General features: G+C 30.8%; 1 protein-coding gene across 1 annotated transcript in view; it reads left to right on the top strand.

Annotated features, from left to right (window-relative positions):
• LOC143082753 (uncharacterized) overlaps window positions 1-22,487 on the top strand; it is a 63,229-nt gene that overhangs the window by 8,758 nt on the left and 31,984 nt on the right. Inside the window, exons 5-20 of the mRNA XM_076258594.1 lie at window positions 398-692; window positions 1,160-1,283; window positions 1,751-1,975; window positions 4,337-4,537; window positions 5,615-5,889; window positions 7,137-7,275; window positions 8,268-8,486; window positions 8,774-8,930; window positions 10,797-11,077; window positions 13,860-14,060; window positions 14,404-14,533; window positions 14,843-14,877; window positions 17,743-17,884; window positions 19,092-19,321; window positions 21,167-21,325; window positions 21,589-21,784. Coding sequence (XP_076114709.1) covers window positions 398-692; window positions 1,160-1,283; window positions 1,751-1,975; window positions 4,337-4,537; window positions 5,615-5,889; window positions 7,137-7,275; window positions 8,268-8,486; window positions 8,774-8,930; window positions 10,797-11,077; window positions 13,860-14,060; window positions 14,404-14,533; window positions 14,843-14,877; window positions 17,743-17,884; window positions 19,092-19,321; window positions 21,167-21,325; window positions 21,589-21,784 — 3,009 coding nt within the window. The remainder of the gene's footprint in view (window positions 1-397; window positions 693-1,159; window positions 1,284-1,750; window positions 1,976-4,336; window positions 4,538-5,614; window positions 5,890-7,136; window positions 7,276-8,267; window positions 8,487-8,773; window positions 8,931-10,796; window positions 11,078-13,859; window positions 14,061-14,403; window positions 14,534-14,842; window positions 14,878-17,742; window positions 17,885-19,091; window positions 19,322-21,166; window positions 21,326-21,588; window positions 21,785-22,487) is intronic.

Here is a 22,487-nt window from a genome sequence, read left to right as displayed (position 1 = left end):
ATCAATGTATCAGACAACGTATACTGTTAGACCATTAAACATCGAATTCCATAACAGATTAAACATTTACCGTACACTATTATATTAAATTATTCCATTAATAGTTGGAATCAAATTTCTATGTTAGCCTGATTAGTAAAAATAACGATCAGGTAATTTTGAATAAGAAACAACAACAGTTGATTTTTTATAGTTTGACCCACCATTTTCTACATACGAAAATGCATGTACCAAGTAAGAAATATGACAGATATCCATTCGTTGGAAGTGTTTGAGCTTTTGATTTTGCCATTTGATTTGGGACTTTCCGTTTTGAGTATTTCTTGGAGTTCAGTATTTTTGTGATTTTACTTTTTTCCACTGATAATATAACAAAATAATTTTTCTTCCTTTACAGGAATTGTAAAATTTGAAATTAAGTATGAAGTATATGGACCATATCTAAAAGCAAACCAAAGTTTCACACAAACAGCAGATGTATTAAGTCAAGCTGAATATTTGAATATAACTTGGGAAGATGGCTATAGACTTGATATCACCATTAAAGCCCTTGACATTTTAGATAATTATAAGGATGATATTATATCAGTTTATAAAGATGTTAGTTCTCCAGTAATACAAAACTTGTGGTTAACTAAGGGAGACAGAGTGAATATATCAGTACACAGTATGGAAGATTTCTCTAAAATGACGTGAGTATTGTCACTTTTAAGTACGTTTCAAAATATTAGTACTACATAAAGTTTACAACTAGATCATAATTCATTTGAAAGAAACTATAAGGAAATATGTAAGGATTCAAAGGTTCCTTGTCATTTTTATTTCTTTCAAATTCACAAATATTGATTTAATGTTGTGTATAATTTATGAACTACCTTGCTTAATAAACATTGGTGTAATATGGATAATTTATAATTGCAATATGACAGTGTGAGTAAAAGCAATTGTATTTTAGGCGTTTTTTTTTTTTGTTAATTACCAAGACAATTATGTTCTCAGAATTGTAAACGTCATATTTACCCTTCTAAATATAACCTCTTATATTTTCACAACAAAAAAAAAACTTTCGTTACCCCGTATTCTAATCGTAATTCAAGTCTGATGAGATTTGAATATCGGGAAACTATAGTTGCCATAATTTATTTCCCCCGATCAAAAGCATAGAATGGGAGGCATTTGATTATGCCAGTGGATTGGACCAAGTGGAATGGAGACTTTATAATAATCATACTGGGATAGACGAACATGGTAAAGCAACACCAACGACACAAGGTGAGGCTGAGGTAGGTATGCAACAAAAGTTCTATTCCATATCATATTACTCAATGCACTCGTCGGAATTTTGGGTTCTCAATGCCCCTTTAACTTTATACTTCTTTGGCTTTATAGCTTTTATGATTTGAGCCTGACTGGTGAGTCTTCTGTAGACAAAACGCGCGTCTGACGTATTGAATTATAAACCTGGTACCTTTGATTCGATTGACTGTTTTACCAGTTTGTAATTTGAAAGACATTAGCTTATAATTAAAATATTTCAAAATTGAATGTCGCTTTCAACTTCGCCTTCCCTGTTCAAGATATATAATGATTAATATTGTAATTTTATGGTTTTTAAAAAATCGTAGTACATTCTGAGAACCAATTAAAATGCATTAACGTACGATATACAAAATATATTTCGACGTTCTAAAATGTTGTAAAAAAAATAGTTTGTGGGTTTTTGTTTACTTTATTCCGTTGTATGTTACAGACATTGGAGGATTGCATCAATAAGTATGGTTCAGCACCAAAAGGCCCATCCTGTTACTGTACAATGTTTCATGGTTGCTTTCACAAACATTTTCAAATTAGACCAATTATTGTTAAGGATTCAGGAATCACTCCTGGGAAGGAGATTGGGTTGCATGATTCTGATTACTTCATTGAAGTGACAGTTACAAACAAAGCCTTATTGAAGACGAAGAAGACAATTCAAGTAAGTCTTTGTATCTTCTTTAAATATATCGACACTAACACAGCTCCCCGTTTTCTATGTTGTGTCATGTGTACTATTGTTTGTCTGTTCGTCTTTTTTTATTTTTAGCGATGGCGTTGTCAGTTTATTTTAGTTTTATGAATTTGACTGTACCTTTGGTATCTTTCGTGCCTCTTATTAATAGGAAAAACAGACCAATCTTAAAACTTAATTCTTTCTAGATTTGATAGGTTGCCAAAACAGGGTGCTTTTAATATTATTATTTCTATAGTGAGATGTTGTAGACATTACTGATTGGTCCTATAATTCTGTAATATAATTTGAATATAAAATGAGCTAAACTTGTCAAATTATATCGCTTGTTTTTTAGTGAATATTATTGTTATAAGTGGCAATCGGATGTTAGTATATTTAAATTATCTTTGTGGTCATAACATCTACCTCACTCTGTAGTAAATGGATTATGTAATCATTACTTACTATAAATATTCAATTCACATTTTTGTTAATGATTTGACGAATGTTTTGCGCAAGAATTCCTGAAAATGTCATTGTTCGATTGAGAATAAGGAATCTATGTGAAATAGAAATATCTGTTATGAAATGTTTATGTGAAAATATATTTAAGAAGATTTATAGAATTCAAATCGATTATGATTTTAAAAAAATACATAAAAAGTTCTAATTCGGAAATAGTCAAAGATATTGTATATACACATCTCCCAATTTAAAAGACAGACGGCCTTGATAAAGTATTTTCCTCTCGGATTTGGAATAACAACAACAAAAACAGACATTTAATTACCATGTAGGTGAATTTGATAGCCGAATATAGTTATGGTGTTTCCTTTTTTTTTAAATATCTTCACAAGCCTATAGTTGTTCGAAACAACGTTATGTCAACTTTGGCGTATAGTTGACTCATTTGCAACCATACCTTTTTTCTATATATTTATATTGCTAGTAAAAAAAAAGAAAATTGAGAAAGAAAATGACTGTATTCAAATACCTACAGTTTCTATGCATCCCCCTTTGTGTTATTGTGCTCTGAGGATTTTTTTCTTTCTTTTTTGTTTATTCGCTTTGTCTTTAAAGTGTATATAACATTGGTTTATTCTGGCTATTACCCTAATTTGATGTTTTATAGGTTAAACAGTAAGATTTTATGTTTGAGATCCCAATATTTTTTATGTTTACAATGGGATAATGTAGGATTATGTTCTAAAAGAGGGGCGAAAGATACCAGAGGAACAGTCAAACTCATAAATCGAAAATAAACTGAAAAAGCCATGGCTAAAAATAAAAAAAGACAAATAATAGTACATAAAAAACAACATAGAAAACTAAAGACGGAGCAGCAAGAACTCCATCGAAAATTGGGGGTGATATAAGATGCTCCGGAAGAGTGAACAGATCCTGCTCCACATGTGGCACCCGTCGTGTTGCTGATGTTACAACAAACCCGGTAAATAGTCTAATTCGGTAGGTCACATTCATGAAAAGGGAAGGGGATTGTAGTAACGACGTAAGAAACATATCTGATAGCATATGTGAAACGGTTATTCCATAACGGTCAACCAAATGATAATGGCGTCCGTAAAATTTACGAGGGAATGATTTCACCTTCACCATTTGGAACTTTTGGTTTAATAGCTTCCTTCTGAACAGCAACCCTCTATTAAGGAAATCATGATAAATTTAATACAAGTGCGGGAATACCGTATCAATTGTAGCATCATTTAACGAATAAACGAAGGTAAATCCAGGTAAATCTTGCGAATAAAAAGAATTAGAATAGTTCATACTAAAATAAAGGAATATCCAGAATAGTAAAATATAGCCAGAAGACACCGTAACATTTTTGTTTCCTTTTGTTGACATAGTTGTTTGTTTTTTAAAATGATTAATAGAGGTAACAGTCGTATACTAGTGTTCAAAAGTCATAAATGGATTGAGAGAAAATGAACTCGGTTTACAAACTAAAACCGAGGGAAACACATCAGTTATAAGATGAAAACAAAGGAACAACAGGAACACTGAAGTGAAACAAAAATAAAAGCCAACATGATAGAAAAAAACTATGTATACGATAACAATTGCAATATTCTCGCCTTGGTACAGTACTTTTTAAGAAAATAATGGTGGGTTGAACCTGTTTTTATGACTTACCGAAACTCCCACTTATACCGATCATTATACTTTGACTGTTGTATCCCAATTTTTGACATGATCTATATATATTCATATTTTATCATCAACTCTTCGACCAGTTTTGCCGTAAACTGTGTTTCAAGCTATTCGGTTTAGAACATTTAAGTATTGAATCGTAATAAAAAACTTTGTGTTATTTATTAATTCTAGATATCTCTTGACTTGTCACCGCCTCATGAAGGATACGTTCATGATGGTCTTAAAGGAGACTCTGAAGTAGACTTTCAGCAAGATCTGAATATTGATGCTCATTGGGAAGGATTTTTTGACAAAGAGAGTGGGGTTGACTTTTACCAGTATATCTTCAGCGACCATTGTCTCAGTAAAAATGAGATGGCAATAAGCAAAGAGGTATTTCGTATTACAATGAAGTAAGATAAAAGAGATAGTAAAACCCCGAATTATTGTCCTTCATTTACATGTTGGATTTATTAACCAATCTAAATTTTATTTAGACCTCATAGTGTGCAAAATAAAACTTGGCATAATTGATTCTGAAGGCAGCCAGATAAAATTTTCTTATTTTTGTTCCTGTCCGTCTACCATCATGAGTGTAATTCAGATCTATTAGCATACTGTTTGACCTTGAATGATTCTATCTGCTGTTTAGTCCCTGGTACCAGATAAAGGCAACAGTAGTATACCGCTGTTCAAAACTCATAAATCCATGGTCAAAAAAAATAAATCGGGGTAATAAACTAAAACTGAGGGAAACGCATTAAATATAAGAGGAGAACAACGACACAACATTAAAATGTAACACACACAGAAACAGACTAAGCATTAGACAAAATCCTATGAGAATAACAAACAGAACTGACAATAGCTTTTAATTGTTTTAGAACTTCGTTCAATGAGCTTTGAAACTATCAAAGATAAACAGAAACTGTCAACAGCACAAATTATCACCAATACAAGATCTACCAAAAACGCCCATATGACTTTAAAAATATAGATTGGCCCTCATAGGAGAAGTTGCTCTAATATGAAGGTTTTTGATGAAATTCAACATGTCCAGCTTTTATGTTTGAAAGTATAGTAAATTGAGAGAAAAATTAGTTAGTAAAAACCATCAGCGAACCAAAATCATCAAACCTTCAACATGAGTCAAACAATGTATTGAGTTTTGTAGGAGCTACTGCCATTTACCGAATTTTGTTTACCCATTTTGATCTTTTGTTTCGTCTTAAAACTGTAAATAGAAATCACTAATAGCAAGACAAGATATACAAAATAGCAAGTATGACTGAAACCAAAACATTACATTACAATATGATTAATTATAATCCTTTGATAACGATTTTTTCATCTAAATCAGTATTTTGAATTCGTATTAGGATATTTTGCTTTTTGTTGAAAATATTTTTCCAATATTTCAATTATATTATAAGACTTTCCGATGATTTCAATGACACACTTCTGTTTTAGAAACAGATTACCTACAACACTTATGCTACCTACAATGCGACTTCGGAGGGTATTTACTTCATCTCAGTCACAGCTGTTAATAGAGCTAGCGAAAGTTCAAAGTTGGTATGCTCTGATGGAGTTACAGTCACAACAACTATTCCGTTCATTAAAGACTTTGTATTCGAAGATATCAAGGCCAGAAATCAGATTTTACAAATTCAGAATGACACATGGTGGTTACTAGATAGTAATTTAATACGACATAGAATTACAGATTTGTCAGGATTTAACAAGTAAGTAAAATAGGTTTTTAACTCCACTGGCTAAATGTCATGCATATTAATAATTGCCACCTCTTTATGCATCTCAGTTCGGTCACGACTTATTTTTTATCATCTTATTGCGAATCACCACATTGTAACTTTGAACCAGTTTATCATCAAATAGGTTTCAAAATACGTTTTTACTTGTGTAACTTTAGGGCGTATAAAACTTGACAAATATATGTGTTTATGGGTATTTAAATACTGTAAAAATAAAAAATAAAATTAAGTATTTCACATATTTATCTCTTCCGTAAATTGATAAAGTTTGGATTAAATCTCAAAGTCTATTACAAATTACTAAATCAGTATTAGCAGCATAATATGTCTATTTATGTCGAATTTAGTCATTAATGCATTTGCAGGTCACAACACGTCTCTTGATGAAAATTGTGTCCACTTATATAATGATGTTAAACATTTATTGCATTATATTTAATATTTAGCATATACTTAGACTAAATAACATGATTTTTACTGTATGATAATAGCATTAAATTAACGTAAATTCCATATTTTTCGAATTGGTGCTTAGCGGGCTGATATGAAAAGTTTATCACATGCTTCGAGTGTTATCACATGCCTTTCCGTAACGTTATCGCATGGCATTCCGGTGAAACTCGGCAAATTCCGGAAAATACATCTCAATGCTACGTTTTCACTGAAAAACATTACAAAGTAGTGTACAAAACAATTATTTGGAAAGTATATTTTGTAAAATAATTAAAAAAACAAAAACGAAAAAAACAATCAAATTATTAAATAAATGCATTTTTTAAAAGTTTCAAACATAATTTTAAAAGTTTCTTTTAAAAAAAGTTGACTTTTCCAAACAGTGTTCATAACGTATATTTTTGAAATATGTTTTTGTAGTTTCGTCAAAATTTAAATGTATTTCTTCTTTGTTGAGGCATATGATAGAAAGATTTCAGATAGAATGTACTAACTTTGGGGTCCGACGTCCGTGAACGTTTCGCTCTTTGAAATTCTATTTGGAAACCACATAAAAGGATCAATATATGAATCTGTGATTTTTCTCCATCGTTGAAGCATATGATAAAAGATCATGACATGTCATTTTTCATATCGCATGTATTATCAGCCCTTGGTCAATATCAGCCCTCGAGCCATGCGGCTCTTGGGCTGATATTGAACCTAGGGCTGATAATACATGCGATATGAAAAATGCCATGTAATAATCTGATAATATTTTACAGTAATTCAACGGAGATGTCTCAAAACAGTGGAGATTTAATGGCGTTCCCCGAAGGTCGTCCAATTGATAAGATTGAATCCGAATTTCTGAATACCAAATCAAAAAGTGGAATCATAGGAGTGTTACCGACACATCAATCAGTTAGTATTAATAACATGTTTTTCATATCATACTGGGACTGACGATATTTAATTTAAATTCTTTATACTACCATTGTATATAACCTTAAGCCACATTTTATGCCTGCTGTGATATAATACTGTAAATCGTTCAAAATTGGAAAAAAATGAAACAAAATTCAAATTTTAATTTTACTATCAAGGCGAAAATACACAAGGAATAATTCAAATGTATACATACGCGTGAATCCCACAATAACATAATGGCATATATAAAAAGAAAATCAGAGAAATACTGAACTCCGAGGAAAATTCAAAACGGAAAGTCCCTAATCAAATGGCAAAATCAAATGCTAAAACACATCAAACGAATGGATAACAACTGTCATATTCCTGACGTAGTACGGGCATTTTCTTATGTAGAAAATGATGGATTCAACCTGATTTTATAGCTAGCTAAACCTCTCACTTATATGACAGTTGCATCAAATTCTATTATATTCACACCGATGCGTGAACAAAACAAACAGACATCATAGGTAACAATGAAAAAAATACAGAAGTCATCGTTGTGTTATAGTCTTAATCACAAAAAAAAATATGTAACAAAGAAGCACAAAATGGCATATAGACCAGGCATATTAGCAAAAATTAAAGACAAGAATACACAAATTTACTATAGTACAACAACATAATTTCCATATGAATCAGTAGGCTAATTTAACTGAATTCAACAACACAAACAAAACAAAAAAAAGAACGGCGATGAAGGCATTTGCACTGGCAGGACCCACATTTTGTACTCCACTTGTATGGAGTATTACATATGTTCAAACTCTTCAATGTGTCATGTCTAATAATTGAGCATCCCATACTAGTGAGTTGGAAGATGACTCTTATAGAATCATAATTCATTTGCATATTCATAAACTATCGGTAGTGTAAATTCTCCTACCCTAAAACTTTTGTTTGAAAGGAAATTTGATTGAACTGTTTATAAGTGTATTAACTAGTTTCAGATAAAATGGGAAAGTGGTGTTGCAGAAAGTCTAATACATGATTACGCAATTGGAATATCTTCAACTCCAGGCAGTATGGCTCCTGATATTAACAGTTTCCATTCATCAAAGCATCAAAACCATTTCAGAATTCGACATAGCTATCTTGCAGAGGGTGAAGAGTTTTATATTATCGTCAAAACTACAAGTCGATCTGGCATTGATGGATATCAGGTGGGGCTTTTATTTGAATCGACCTAAGTCAATTAATACGTGGTCGATGTTTGAATATTCTATATAAACACATAACAGACATTTTGAATTTAAATCAGATAGTGTTTTGATAATAGAAAGCATGAACTATCCAACATTTGGGATGTCACTGCTTGTTTCAAGTTATTACTGTTTTGACATACTTTTACTTACTAGTGAATTCGTTTTTCTATTTAAGTAATTATGCTGCAATACGATATGGTTCATATCTTGTTTTGATATTGTTTTCTTTGTCATTTTTTTTTTAGAGTATTGGACCATTCATTGTCGATAAAACTCCGCCAAAGTTTATAAATAATGTGATAAACGTTCACAATGTAAATGATCATTTACTTCTTTCGTGGCGAGATAATACTGTATTTGACGAGAAAGACCCGTTTCCATTGTACTACGAATATGCAGTTGGTAACTATCATTTTATTAGCTCACCTGGGCCAGAGGGCCAAGTGAGCTTTTCTCATCACTTGGCGTTCGGCGTCAGTCGTCGTCCGTCGTCGTTAACTTGTACAAAAATCTTCTCCTCTGAAACTACTTGGCCAAATTCAACCAAACATGGCCAAAATCATTATTAGGGTGTCTATAGTTTAAAAATTTTATCCAGTGACCTGGCCAACCAACCAAGATGGCCGCCATGGCTAAAAATGGAACATAGAGGTAAAATGCAGTTTTTGGCTTATAACTCAAAACACAAAGCATTTAGAGCAAATCAGATGAGTTAAAATTGTTTATCCGGTCAATATCTATCTGCCCTGAAATTTTCAGATGAATCAGACAACCCGTTAATAGGTTGCTGCCCCTGAATTGGTAATTTTAAGGAAAGTTTGTTGTTTTTGGTTATTATCTTGAATATCATTTTAGATAGAGATAAACTGTAAACAGCAAAAATGTTCAGCAAAGTAAGATTACAAATAAGTCAACATGACCAAAATGATTTATTGCCCTTTATAGTCAGTTTATAACCATATTTCGTAAATCTTAGTTATCTTTTACAAAAATCTTCTCCTCTGAAACTGCTGGGCCAAATTAACCCAAACTTGGCCACAATCATCATTGGGGTATTTAGTTTAAAAAATGTGTCCGGTGACCCGGCCAACCAACCAAGATGGCTGCCATGGCTAAACATAGAACATAGGGGAGAAAAATCTATCTGCTCTAAAATTTTCAGATGAATTGGACAACTAGTTGTTAGGTTGCTGCTCCTGAATTTGTAATTTTAAGAAAATTTTGCCGTTTTTTGTTATTATCTTGAATATTATTATAGATAGAGATAAACTGTAGACAGCAATAATTTACAGCAAAATAAGACCTAAAAATAAGTCAACATGACCATTTTCCCCTAAGGAGTTACTGCCGTTTATAGTCAATTTTTAACAATTTTCATAAAATTTGTAAATTTTTACTAACATTTTACACTGAAACTACTAGACCGATCATTATTGATAGAGATAATTGTAAGCAACAAGAATGTTCAGTAAAGTAAGATCTACAAACATATCACAATCACCAAAACACAATTTTGTCATGAATCCATCTGTGTCATTTGGTGAATAGACCAAGGTGAGCGACACAGGCTCTTTAGAGCCTCTATATATTATATATATATTTATGCATCTAATTGATGTTGTTGTCTATGACCAGGTATGAAAACAAGCTTTATGTATCGTTTAAAAATACACATATAATTGAATAAGTTATTGTCGTTTTTGGAAATTGCATATTATACTACAAATTAAACACATAAAGTACCAACATAATTGCCTTTTAAGATATTCCAATTAAGACGAACTCATTGAGATCTCAATTAAAAAACATATTTATATGTTTTAAGAAATACAAAGATTACAGTGTTGTAAATCATACAAAATAAATGAAAATGGTGCATCTGGAAAAAGATATTTCGGGCAGCATGCTATTTTTTTGGTATGAATTCGAAAAAAATGAATTATTCAAAATTATCAAAATATTAAAAACAAATTACCATTTTTAAGATTGCTTTTAGAGAGTAATGAAAATTACCAAAAGTTAAAATCGTCATAGGATTTGACGCTGTAGGCAAAACAATGGATGTATACTAATAATTTTTGGTTATCTTTTTTGTCGTTTATTGGCCTCAAAGTTTATTTTCCTTTCTTTAACTTAGATAGGTAATCCGCTTTTATATTCAGGATACAATCCGTCTTTATGGTTGTAGAATTGAAAATTAGGGGACCTACAGTAATTTCATTTTTGTTAGGCCTATATAATTTAACTTGTACAAAATATCTCTTTCAGGTCATACTTCTTCCAAACAAGATGTTCAAAATTTTACGAGTATTAGCAGTGTTGGACCATGTTCTGTTACCTTTCCTCCAACTTGCTCAGCCGTTCTGATATCAGACTTGCAGTGGCCTTTACATGCTGATCATGATTATTATATCACATTAAGAGTTACGAATGTCGCAGGCTTATCATCAACATCAGTAGCAGCACCTTTCAGATATAACATACAGCTTCCATCTAAAGGAGTGGTTTTTGATGTACTTCCTGAAAACATAAATTCCCATGGAATAAAGGTATCAATCGCCATCAATACTATTAAGTAAATGAGGTCCAATTTTTTAGCCGAATTTTCAGAAGGATTCAATTTTGAATATAAATAATATAGTAGTGATTAAGGATTACACCATTGTAGGTCCTTTTGTTTTCAACATAATTAATACTTCCAATAATTAACAAGATCCGGGTCGAGTTCGATACCTATACTAATAGTATATAGGTGTCATACCACCAATTAAAAGTCCCTATCTGTTCAACCAAATTTTGCAATTTTCACAGCTTACTAAATATTTTACCTTAAGTTTAACTTCATAGAAACTAGGTATATCCTGAATTGTACAGGTGTCACCTTTCTGCATGCCAATTTTCATCATACATTAAAAATGATATAAGAAAGAAGAGAGCTCCCGAAAGGAAGTACCACTAAAAATAACCCCTGGTTTTCTGGAAATCTTAAATTAGTATACCATGGAGCGCATTAATCCTCAATTTTAAATTCAAACTCCTAGACAGTTAAAATTTGGCTCAAAATGGTCTTAATATATTTCTCTTTCAACAAAAGTTTCATTTCTACAAATTTGTTGGTTAATTTAGTTGAACTATGACATCCAATGCACTATTTTTTGTCCGAGTAGTCCTACTTTCACATACGTTCTAAATTTGAGGGAGTAATTGGTGGTATGACACCTATATAGCACATGCGTTTCCTATTGTATGTTTGTTATGAGTTTTATTTTTTGCTAGGAGCACCACCATATGGTATGGTGTAAATGAGGACACACTGTACCGGTACAGATATAATGTGAGCATATGCCTTCCCAGTTTCCAAGCTTGGTCGTGACGAGTTAACCTTCCACGAGATGTATAATGCAATAAAACATACAACCATACACTCAACTGATTTGCTCAATCCTCAAAATGTAAAAAAAATGAAAAATTAAAGAACAATTATATACAAATTAAGCCTAGGTATATGGTTGTAGTAAGAAAACCTGGACATTTTCATGAATTTATTACATTACCAATACTTAAAAGTCAGGTTTAAATAAGGCGAGAGTACTTTTATTTTGTCACGAACCCGCATGTAGTAATTCTAGTGCTCACTTAATTACAAACAATATTGTAAACAAATACAGGTTTCCAAGATCTAAATATTCAATTTTGTTAGTTGTTCAGCCGTTGTTATTCTGTCATCTTCTCTGAAATTGTAGCATTATCTCTTTTTGAATCTGTATTAAAGTAAATAACATTCAATATACAAATAAAAAGATGTTGTAGAATTGCAAATTAGACATCCTGCATCAATGTGTATTTCTTTAAGAACGTCCAATCAACGCTGGAAAATGATAAATCCTCTAGGAGGCTATAGGAACTGCAAGAATGTTTTGTGATATACATATGTAATGTTTTTTGCTATCTTTTTATATATTCATATATGACAAATGTATATATAAATTATAAGAATGTTTACTTCCAATTTGTTTCGAACAAAATTTTGATGCAATTTTTCAAAATAATTTAAACGTTTAAATTTAGTATCTCTTATTAAATCCTTAAAGATAAGTGCCAATGATTACAAAAAAGGTATCGCTTAATGTGTGTTGAACCAAAATTTAAGGACACATGTGACATGTTCATCTCCTTTTTCAATATGTTCTCGCAACCAAACACACAAGTTGCCATTTGGTATTTCATTTTTAATCCTAGTTTGAAATAGATTTGATCTGTAGAATGCAAATCATCTAAAAGAAGTTTTATCTAATGATTTTGAATGTCTATTAGGTATCTATTGTCACTGTTATTTAAAAATTTCGATAGACTTTTGTAAAATGTAGACAATTTGACTAAAAACTAGTTCACAACGACCAATTATAATCATAACTTTGGGAAAGAAATGAAACTGTTAATATGCCAATAAAAGTTACTACATTAATATAACTGCATTGGAAGCATTACTAGCCTTACAAATAAAACTTTACCCAAGTCTTAAAGATAATACTGTTTGTACAGTTAGGTTCCTATTGATATGTAGAAACAGCAACTTTGGATGGCTCAATCCACACATTGGCTAGTGCTGATAATGACATTTTGATTACGTAATATTTCTAATTGTTGGACGTTCTGTAAAAGCCTTTTAGGTTCAATAATCCTATTTTCTCCATTCAGTGTGCTCAAACTCAAGATCCTTGAAAGCAAGTTTAATTCTTATATAGATCCTATTGAAAGGTCCGCTATTTACCTTTTTACATTGGGTTTACATATTGAAATAGTCGTACAACACTTGACATATATTGTGAAAAGTGTAGGTGATATTGCCGCGATGTCAAATCAGTAAGGGTAAATCAAAGATCTTGTATTTTCTTTTGTCAAATTTGAGACTAAGTATATATATATATATATATAGTATGGAGTGAGTCCTGAATATTATTTATACATCACTATGTTACAACACTAAGTAAGCCGACGAGGAAGAACATTACATGACCAGCTTAAGATTAAATTTTCGGTAGAGTGGTCGATGGCGCTTGCCAAAGTGCAGGCAGTGTGTCATTGATGTAACAGAAGCAGGGGTACTAGGGTACTAAGGTAGCTTATCTCGCTAAAAGTGGAAAATAAGTTTGATAACGCAATTTGCAGATCGATCATTTATGTGTTTGTTTTTTTGTTTTTGTTTGCAGTTCCATTGTTTGAATTAACTATGTTTGTCATCGTAAAAACTGTTCCAATTAATTGAAGTCGAAAATTGAATTTCTAAATATAACATTATATATTTAATATAATGTATTGTTTTTATTTCAGGACATAAGAGATGTGGATTTTACCTCTAACAGAAGAGAAATCGGGGTCGTATGGTCGGGTTTTACACATACTCATTTAGATATCATATTTCACATATGCATTGGAACTGAAAAAGAGAAATGTGATAACAACATTGTTGTAATAAGGAACTCTTCATTTAACTACTATGTGTTCAAAGGCTTGAACTTAAAAGCATTCCAGGTACATGCATATCTTCAATTCCCTGCTTTTTAGCATTATTTTGCTATTAATCTATATTCTTTTTACAGTAAAATCCGATATGATTTATTAGAATCTGTATTAATAAAGTTAAATTTGAATTGATTTGAGCTATAGCACTGACTCACCATACAGAGAAATTACCTGAAACTTTCATTTGTGGATTTTTGTTTTTTGATAAAGCATATTCAACAAGTATTTTGAGTAGTAATGTTTAAAATATATTGCATTTCTGAATAGATCTCAATTATGATTACATGTATACTCTTTCAAACATTATATCTAAGTTTCCGTGCAAAAGTTGAAATGGATATATATGTTGTAGAAATATTTCGTCACTGTTAAAGCAGAAGCAACAACTGGAACAGTTTCAGTATCATCTGATGGTGTAACTTTTTTAGATATTACAAAACCTCTGTCTGGAATTTCAGTTTTCGATGGTACAAACTGTACAGGTATGTTTCAATTAAAAGAGTACGCACCGAATTTGTTTTTATCACTTATCAATGTTCTGTACATTTGGCACCGACCTATTTTTGTACATTAGCTGTAGAAATGGATTTTTAATAATGATTTAGTTATATTATTTTTCAAATTTGTAATAATATCTTTTTGTATGTCTTAATAATCTTCATTATACGTAAGGAAGTGTAATATTCAACTGGTTAAATGTGAAATCTTTGTTATTGTTATATAATATCATATGAATTTGTAATGATGTTTTGATAATTTTCATTTTTTTGAACGAGCAAATTTTTTTGCAGGTGGTCAGAAGTTATTATCCAATCATCACCAGTTTGTAAGTTCCGTTAATTTCCATATTAAAGGGTCAGAATGATCTTCTTTTGATACATTGATAAAATAATGCAATTCATTTTAAAGACTTTTCATTCAAACGAAAATAATATGTTTTATAATTTTATTAGCTTAACTGGATTTGCAAATACAGAATTAATTCAATGAATTTGATTAAAAAGAGAAAAGTACTCAAATGATTTAATTTTTTAAAAGAATGTACAGATTGTATTTCTATTTTGTAAAAAAGCATAAAAAAAATACAATAACCACATTGTATTTTAATTTTTCTAACATCATGGTTTGAGGACTATTATCTTCTAAATTCAATTTGAATGTTTAATCTTCAAGTTTGATATTCTTTAACAAAATAACACGTACCTTATGTATAAAAATGACCTCATACATGTTAATTTATCACAACTGGGTATTGAAAATAGACTTGTTTACCTAAAGGTTTTCTTTTGAAATTGTAAACAATCCATGTTGTTTACACCCCATACTTACTTGAGGTGGTACCTAACACTACAGGGAGATAACTCTGTAAAATCAGCTAAACGTGTTAATGACGTTGTGTAGTTAAGGGAGTATTAAGCTTCTCAATGATCAAAATTAGTGTTTATCAAACTGCTATATAACCAGTGTAATTTTTCTGATAAATTGGTTTGTTCAAATTTTTTGAAAATTTAATATTTTTGTCGAAGGGTTAGAGTAAATATTTTGTCAAAATTTTATGAAAATTAAACGAGCCAAATAAATTTTAGTCAAGGGGTTGGGTACCATCTTATTTTTATTAAATTTGAAATATGTTTTGTGTATTTGGATTGCAGAAAATCCAAGGAAGCATATACAAGTGTATTCCTGACAAATGTATACGGCAGACTCAAATCGGTTACGTCGTTTTAAGAAGTCACACCACTTTTGTGCGAGTTAATTCAGGTTGTTTGTAGAGATCCAAATATCATAGAATTTAGCATTGACTAGTGATCAAGAACTGTTATGTTATTCCCTTAAATATTTTTCCTTTATGGTGACTTGAGTAACACCGGTATCACTCAGATTACAATTCTACCTTGACAGGTAAGTTTGTATTTGGCCTATGAAATACTCATTTAGCCTTGAGAATTGAAAGGTCAGTTTATCCCATTCATACAATAGAAAAATACCTATAAGGGTCAGAATGGGGTTTACAGAATAGAGAATACGTGTAATGGCAACAAAAAATAGAGAATAGAGAAAATGATCAACAAAATAAAGAAAAGAGAATAGTTTAATGCGGTTCAAAAGTAAAAAAAAATAACTGCAAAATAAAAAGGTAACTTAGGTAACTGTAATGCAATACTGATAATATAATCATGATCAATGTATAGAATTGATAAATTATCTTGTAACAGAAAGACTGAATAATAAAATCATTTTCATGAGAATTTTACAGAATTAGAGTTATTTAAAGGCTATTAAAAGAAAAATGCCCTAAAAAATTAAAGAATACAGATATTAAAAAACCCATGCAGGTCCTCACGTCATTTACATTGTCAAAATATAGGACAAATCTAGTCAAACTGGTTTTAAACTAGACATCTAGTCAAACTGGTTTGGTATAACTGACTGTTTCTTGCCCTAGATGTCTATTTCACAGTAACCTTATGTGTTTGTGCTAAGAGTACATTGTACTGTCATATTTATTGATTTTCTGTTGGGACATGACCTACATTGTTAACATGCAAAACAGTGGCTTGAGATTTCAACTAATATTAGTATAATAAATTAAAATTTTAAATTTTATATCCTGGTTGATGATGTTTTTTTGAAACCAAGATGTTTTCTTCATTCTTGTTCACATTATGATTATTTTAACCTTCAATGCACATTTAAAGATAGAAAAAAATTCAGCTCTCATTTAAAATATTTTGCAACTAAATAATAATCTGTCAGATTTGGTATAAACAAAAAACAAGACAGTGTAATAGATAACCTGCAAGCATAGTATATTTCTATAAAGTCAAGCAAATAGTTTTTTTTATATCTGAAAAAAAAACTACCATGTAAAGAAATATGCAATTAAATGGCCGAAAATAACCCAAAAACTCAACATTAACAGATTTTTAACAATTAAATCAAGATGCACAAAGTTTTAAGTATTGATCAGAATATAGGGTTATTTTGTACTTTAACAATATCACAATAACAATAAAGTGACCTTAATTTTGGACAAGGTAAATGGCATGAAGCCAAATTTATCAACTTTTATTGTATGAATGGGATAAACTGACCTTTCAATTCTCAAGGCTAAATAAGTATTTTACAGGCTAAATACAAACTTACCAGTCAAGGTAGAATTGAAATCTGAGTGGTACCGGTGTTACTCAAGTCACCATAAAAGTGTTTGGATCATACAACTGCTACATGTGGCATATAAATGTATCCATGAATAATACATATTTTTCAGAAATCATTCAACCTTAATTGTTAGCCCTAAACTTAAGTCTTTAGTAAGCCTTTTCATATCTGAAAGTGATGACCAATTTAAATAAAATGATATCGGTCATAGATTTTCCTAAACTGGAAAATATTATATAAGAAAACTTGACACAACAGCCTTGAAGTACACTTTCATATTTGACGATAAAACTACTCATTGGATACCAAATAGCGTAAAGGTAAGCAACTTCAGATCTTCGTACAGTTTTCAACAATAAGCAAACCCTATACATTAAAGTAAGCTATATAAGACATCGACATGTCGATATATAACACATGCAACTATTAAAATGCAAAATAACAATGACCTGATTTATTTTTAATATCAGTTACTGGTCCGTATTTATTTTATTTTTCATATTACTTAATGCTATTACATATCAATTAGGATACGCGACCAACATGTGCAGTAGATATAAACTGTCAATCTTCAACGTCGTCTGTTTCTGCGTACTGGACTGTGCCTAATCAATATGTTGACTATACACGAGAGAGTTTTATTGCAGTGGAAGAAAGAGCTCATATTGGTGGTGAGTGTCTATACATATACATCTTAAGCATTAGTCACAAACATACACCATTAGATGAAAACAAGGATTAATTGGATAAGTACAAACATATTTAGCGAAATAATTTAGAAACAACGTATCGACATTATCGGGTACTTGAAATTGCTATAACCTAAGCTTTATCAAAACATTCTTCAAAACAATTATTAGACCATGTTTATCAAGTTTAAATATCATGCCAACAACACACCTACATAGTCAGAGTAAAAATATAAGGAACAACAATAAACCGTACTATGAGTTAAAAACTCAATAACAAAATATATTTATTTATGTATTTAAGAAATGAAAACAAATTTAATCTAAGAACTGTTAAAGACGATATTTAAAGATCTAACCACAATGTTGAATAAATATCATTTAAGAATAATTCAACCGAAATGACTTATAATTTTACGTGCATTGATTTTAAATAATGAGCTCACTGATTAACTATTTTAGATGTTCCATAAGAAATTAGCTTTCTTCATATTCATTATAACTTCCAAACTTAATATTGCGATATATAAAAGAATTTAGGAAAGGATTCAAGTAATTTGTTATAACAAAATATTAAAACTATTAGTTAACGTAACAATTTTTACACAGATTACATGAATTTAAATTGAATTCATTGCTACAGATACGTACATAGCGAACAACTTGAAAATATACGTTCCGTAACAGTGGCATAAAACATCAATGTGAAAACGTGAACACCAACGATAGAACAATTGTCACATTGGCTCTTAATATTAACATGTAGTTCTTGTTTAAACGCAAATATAAACACCAAGGAAAGGAAATTACTTTTCATGTAAAATCTATTTATTCAGTTTCCATCGTCAATGAACTACGGGGAATTTATGATTATTTTAAATCAATGATATTTCGTAATTTGAGCCCGTAGGAATGCATCAAACATACCAAAAAAACTTAATTTGAGAAACGTTCCTCATTCTGTCGAGCATAAAATCAATTGCTTAAACCATTTCATCTAAGTTACAATAACTATATTTATTTTTTTTTCTGTTAACAAGTTAAGGTTGCTGCAAGTATTTCTTTTAATTAGTCTAATAAAGCAACGTTGTCCTTTTATTGAATCAACTACAAGTTAATCACAAAATAAACCAAAGTCGGGACACATTGGTTCAATCAATCATTCCAGCTACCTCTTTCTTTATTACAGAATTTTGGAAGTTATTTTGGAACTACACGTATGTTGGAAAACATGGTTCCTCTACCATTGGAAATCTTAACCTTCAATCAGGAAGATTCTATCGTACGAGTCTAAGATTTTGTGCAGAAAACTACTGTTTTCCACCAGTGAAAAGTGATGGCTTTATAGTGCTTCATAGCAATCCGAAAATTGGTGGGATAGAGGTCATCCATGGAAATGTATCAGGCGATTCTGACCAGGTAACAATATGAAAATAATACCTTTTGAAATTCGTACATGTACGTGGTCAACGATTCTCTTTTAATATTTATAATCTGAAAACTATGGAAACAATTCTATAATACCTATTAGAACCTTAAATGAATTACCATATTCAGCAGAGGTCAGCTTTGCCTGAGTACAGAACTTTAGTTTCTTGATAATATCTTAATTTCACATGAGATAATTCAATATTTGTTTTAAAGCAGGTCACGTTATAAATTGTGTCCTAACCAATTTTCTGGATAGCTCTTTTCTAAAAGTTCAAGTACGGATGTATAAATACTAAAAGGCATATTTGTTTCCAAACGTTGAATCAATTTTTAAAGTAATATAATGGAATTTAATTATGAAAATCAGTAGAAATAATTTGCGTTTAAAAGAATTTATTCTAGCATAGGCATCTAGCATCGATTATCAAACTCGACAATGCTTGTTTTTATGGTATATAATAATTTTGTACTGTATGTGGAATTGTATTGCAACTTTAAGATTTACCAAAAATTATCATCTTGCAATTAAAAAGTTAAATTGCTTTAATGTAAAGACTCTTATTATTCGTCATGAAAATTACTATGAATATTCGTTTCACCAATGATAGCGAATATACTCCTGTTATCATAGCTAAAATTCACCTTTTCACCAATGGGACCTACCAAATTAGACTTATTACCGGGTTTATACATACATGAGCAACACCATGGGTGCCATATTTGGATCAGGATCTGTTATTCCTTCGCAGCACCAGTTTTATGGTCGGGTTCGTGTTGCTTAGTCTTTTGTATTCTATGTTTTATGTACTATTGTTTGATGTTATTCATTTTCTCTTTTAACCATAGCGTTGTCATTTATTTCAAACTTATGAGATTGAATATCCCTCTGGTTTCTTTCGCCTCTCTTTTGAAAGCAGTAAATTTATACTGAATTAATGTTGCGTTTTTCAACAGTTCAATGTTCGTGATATTTTTGGTATTTATATAATGTTCTTGTTATCATGTTTCAATTGTATACACATTAGTCGGTTTTGAGCGCATTTTGAAATAAATATATTAAATCTATATATTCTTGTGCTTTATTATGAGAACACCAACATGACCAAGACATTTTATATATATTGTCATTTTCGGTACAGACAGACTTTGATATTAGATTACTTTATATTGATTGCTGTACAGTTTATATCTAACATTTTTTTGTTATATGTATTTCTATTTGTGTCCATCTGATGAGTTAAGTCTTTTTCAACTATTTTTCATAGTTAATTCTTATGTTGCACTGTTACACCACTGCCCTAGGTTATGAGGATGGTTGTGATCCCGCTAACATGTTTAACCCCGCCACATTCGGTATGTATTCTGGATGTATGTGTTTGTCCCAAGTCAGGAGCCTGTAATTCAGTGGTTGTCGTTTGATAATGTGTTACATATTTGTTTTTCGTTCATTTTTTGTAGACCGTTAGTTTTCTCGTTTGAATTGTTTTACATTTGTCATATCGAGCCCTTTTATAGCTGACTGCGGTACGGGCTTTGCTAATTGACGAAGGCCGTACGGTGACCTAAAGTACTAAGTCTTTGGTCTGGTTGATTTTTGTGTTTTGTGCTTATTTAACGAATCAATCCACTTTCAACTTTTTTTACAGTCTGTTTTTCTGTGGTGCTTTTACACTCATGTCCAGGGTTTCTAACTCTTCCACATTCTGTGTGTCTCCAGATCGAACATTTATTCCGATGGGTGTCGTTTGTTGACATTTGTCTAATACGTGCTATAGTGATTTGTATAAATATATAGGTTTCTGTTAACCAGACTATACTGTTTTACTATTCTAGATTTTGATAACATTCGAGCGAATGTATGATCCTGACGTTGAAGACAAGGAAGAAGCATTGAGTATGGTTAATCAATATGAATGGGCAATAGGGAATGATCTTAGCGTTCATACACAATGGACGCATATAGATGTTTTGTCTTTTTCAAATTTCACTCATGTAAGTAATTATTTCGTAAATATGAAATTGATGAGGAGAATTAATACAGTAGACAATAAAAAGATAAATAAGTCATGAAACCGTCAACTCTTGTTTTAGAGTAATGAAATTTGAAATCTTGGTATTTACTCTATGCTTTAGATTTGAAATGTTGTGTAAAGGAATGTTTTGTTCGACAGGCAATTTTTTCAGTTTATTTTTTTTCAGTAAACATCTGTTCAATTCATACTACATTTTAGTTTATAAACTTTGAACTTTTTTAGGTGAGTTTTCAATTACCCCTAAATGGAAGCATAGATTATTCAAAATGTAGGAAAATTCATGTGCGAGGATACAACAAAGCTGGCATGTGGTCCATAGTGTCATCAGATATAAAGAACTGCCATGTAACGGACAGCGATTCGTTTATCATCCCAAACCTGGTTGTTGATGCTATTGGAAAACCGGAAAGAAGTGGAGGTAAATGATTTTATCACACATTAATTTTTGTAATCAAGAAATTGAGAGCAATGAAAAAGAGAAGTATCGTGCATGGAGTTTGCTGCTTTAGAGACATATGGCAACAATCAGTGCTTTCATTATTTCAATAATAAAAAAGAATTCATACATCAAAACGTTTTGTATTCAATTATGCAAATTTTCATGAGGACTGGTTATTTCATACATGAATCAAAATAGCATCAAGTCTACTTCATACTTTATATTTATATATAAAATATACTCAAACATCATAACTAACAACAATTTTAATTCAGTATCATAGTATAATTACCTTACATATATATTTCATTTTTAATACTTTATTTTGATTGGCTAACAGCAATCTCAGGCCATTCTGAAATAAACCTTCATTTCAAAATGAAATGTAACATTCACAAGCTTTTACAATAAAGTGCACAGTTAAAAAAAAGAAAAAAAATAGAAATAGTGTTTTCATGATCCTAGTAAAACAAATATAAGTATTAGTATTGAATGCTTCTTGGCCTGAATGGTCAACGAAGAAAGAAGTACATATAAGTGTATACGTAGAAGTAAAAAAACTCAAAATTATAAATAAAATAGTTCGCTTTGTACTATGTTGAACTGTGTTTTGAACGATTCATTCAGAAATTTAGTTGAAATTTTTAAAATAAGCTTCCTTCTTAAAAACTTGTATGTGCAT

The sequence above is a fragment of the Mytilus galloprovincialis genome, chromosome 7, assembly GCF_965363235.1.
Source record: "Mytilus galloprovincialis chromosome 7, xbMytGall1.hap1.1, whole genome shotgun sequence".
NCBI lineage: Eukaryota > Metazoa > Mollusca > Bivalvia > Mytilida > Mytilidae > Mytilus > Mytilus galloprovincialis.
Note: the sequence above shows the minus strand (reverse complement) of the source record. Positions and strands in the feature narration are given on the sequence as shown.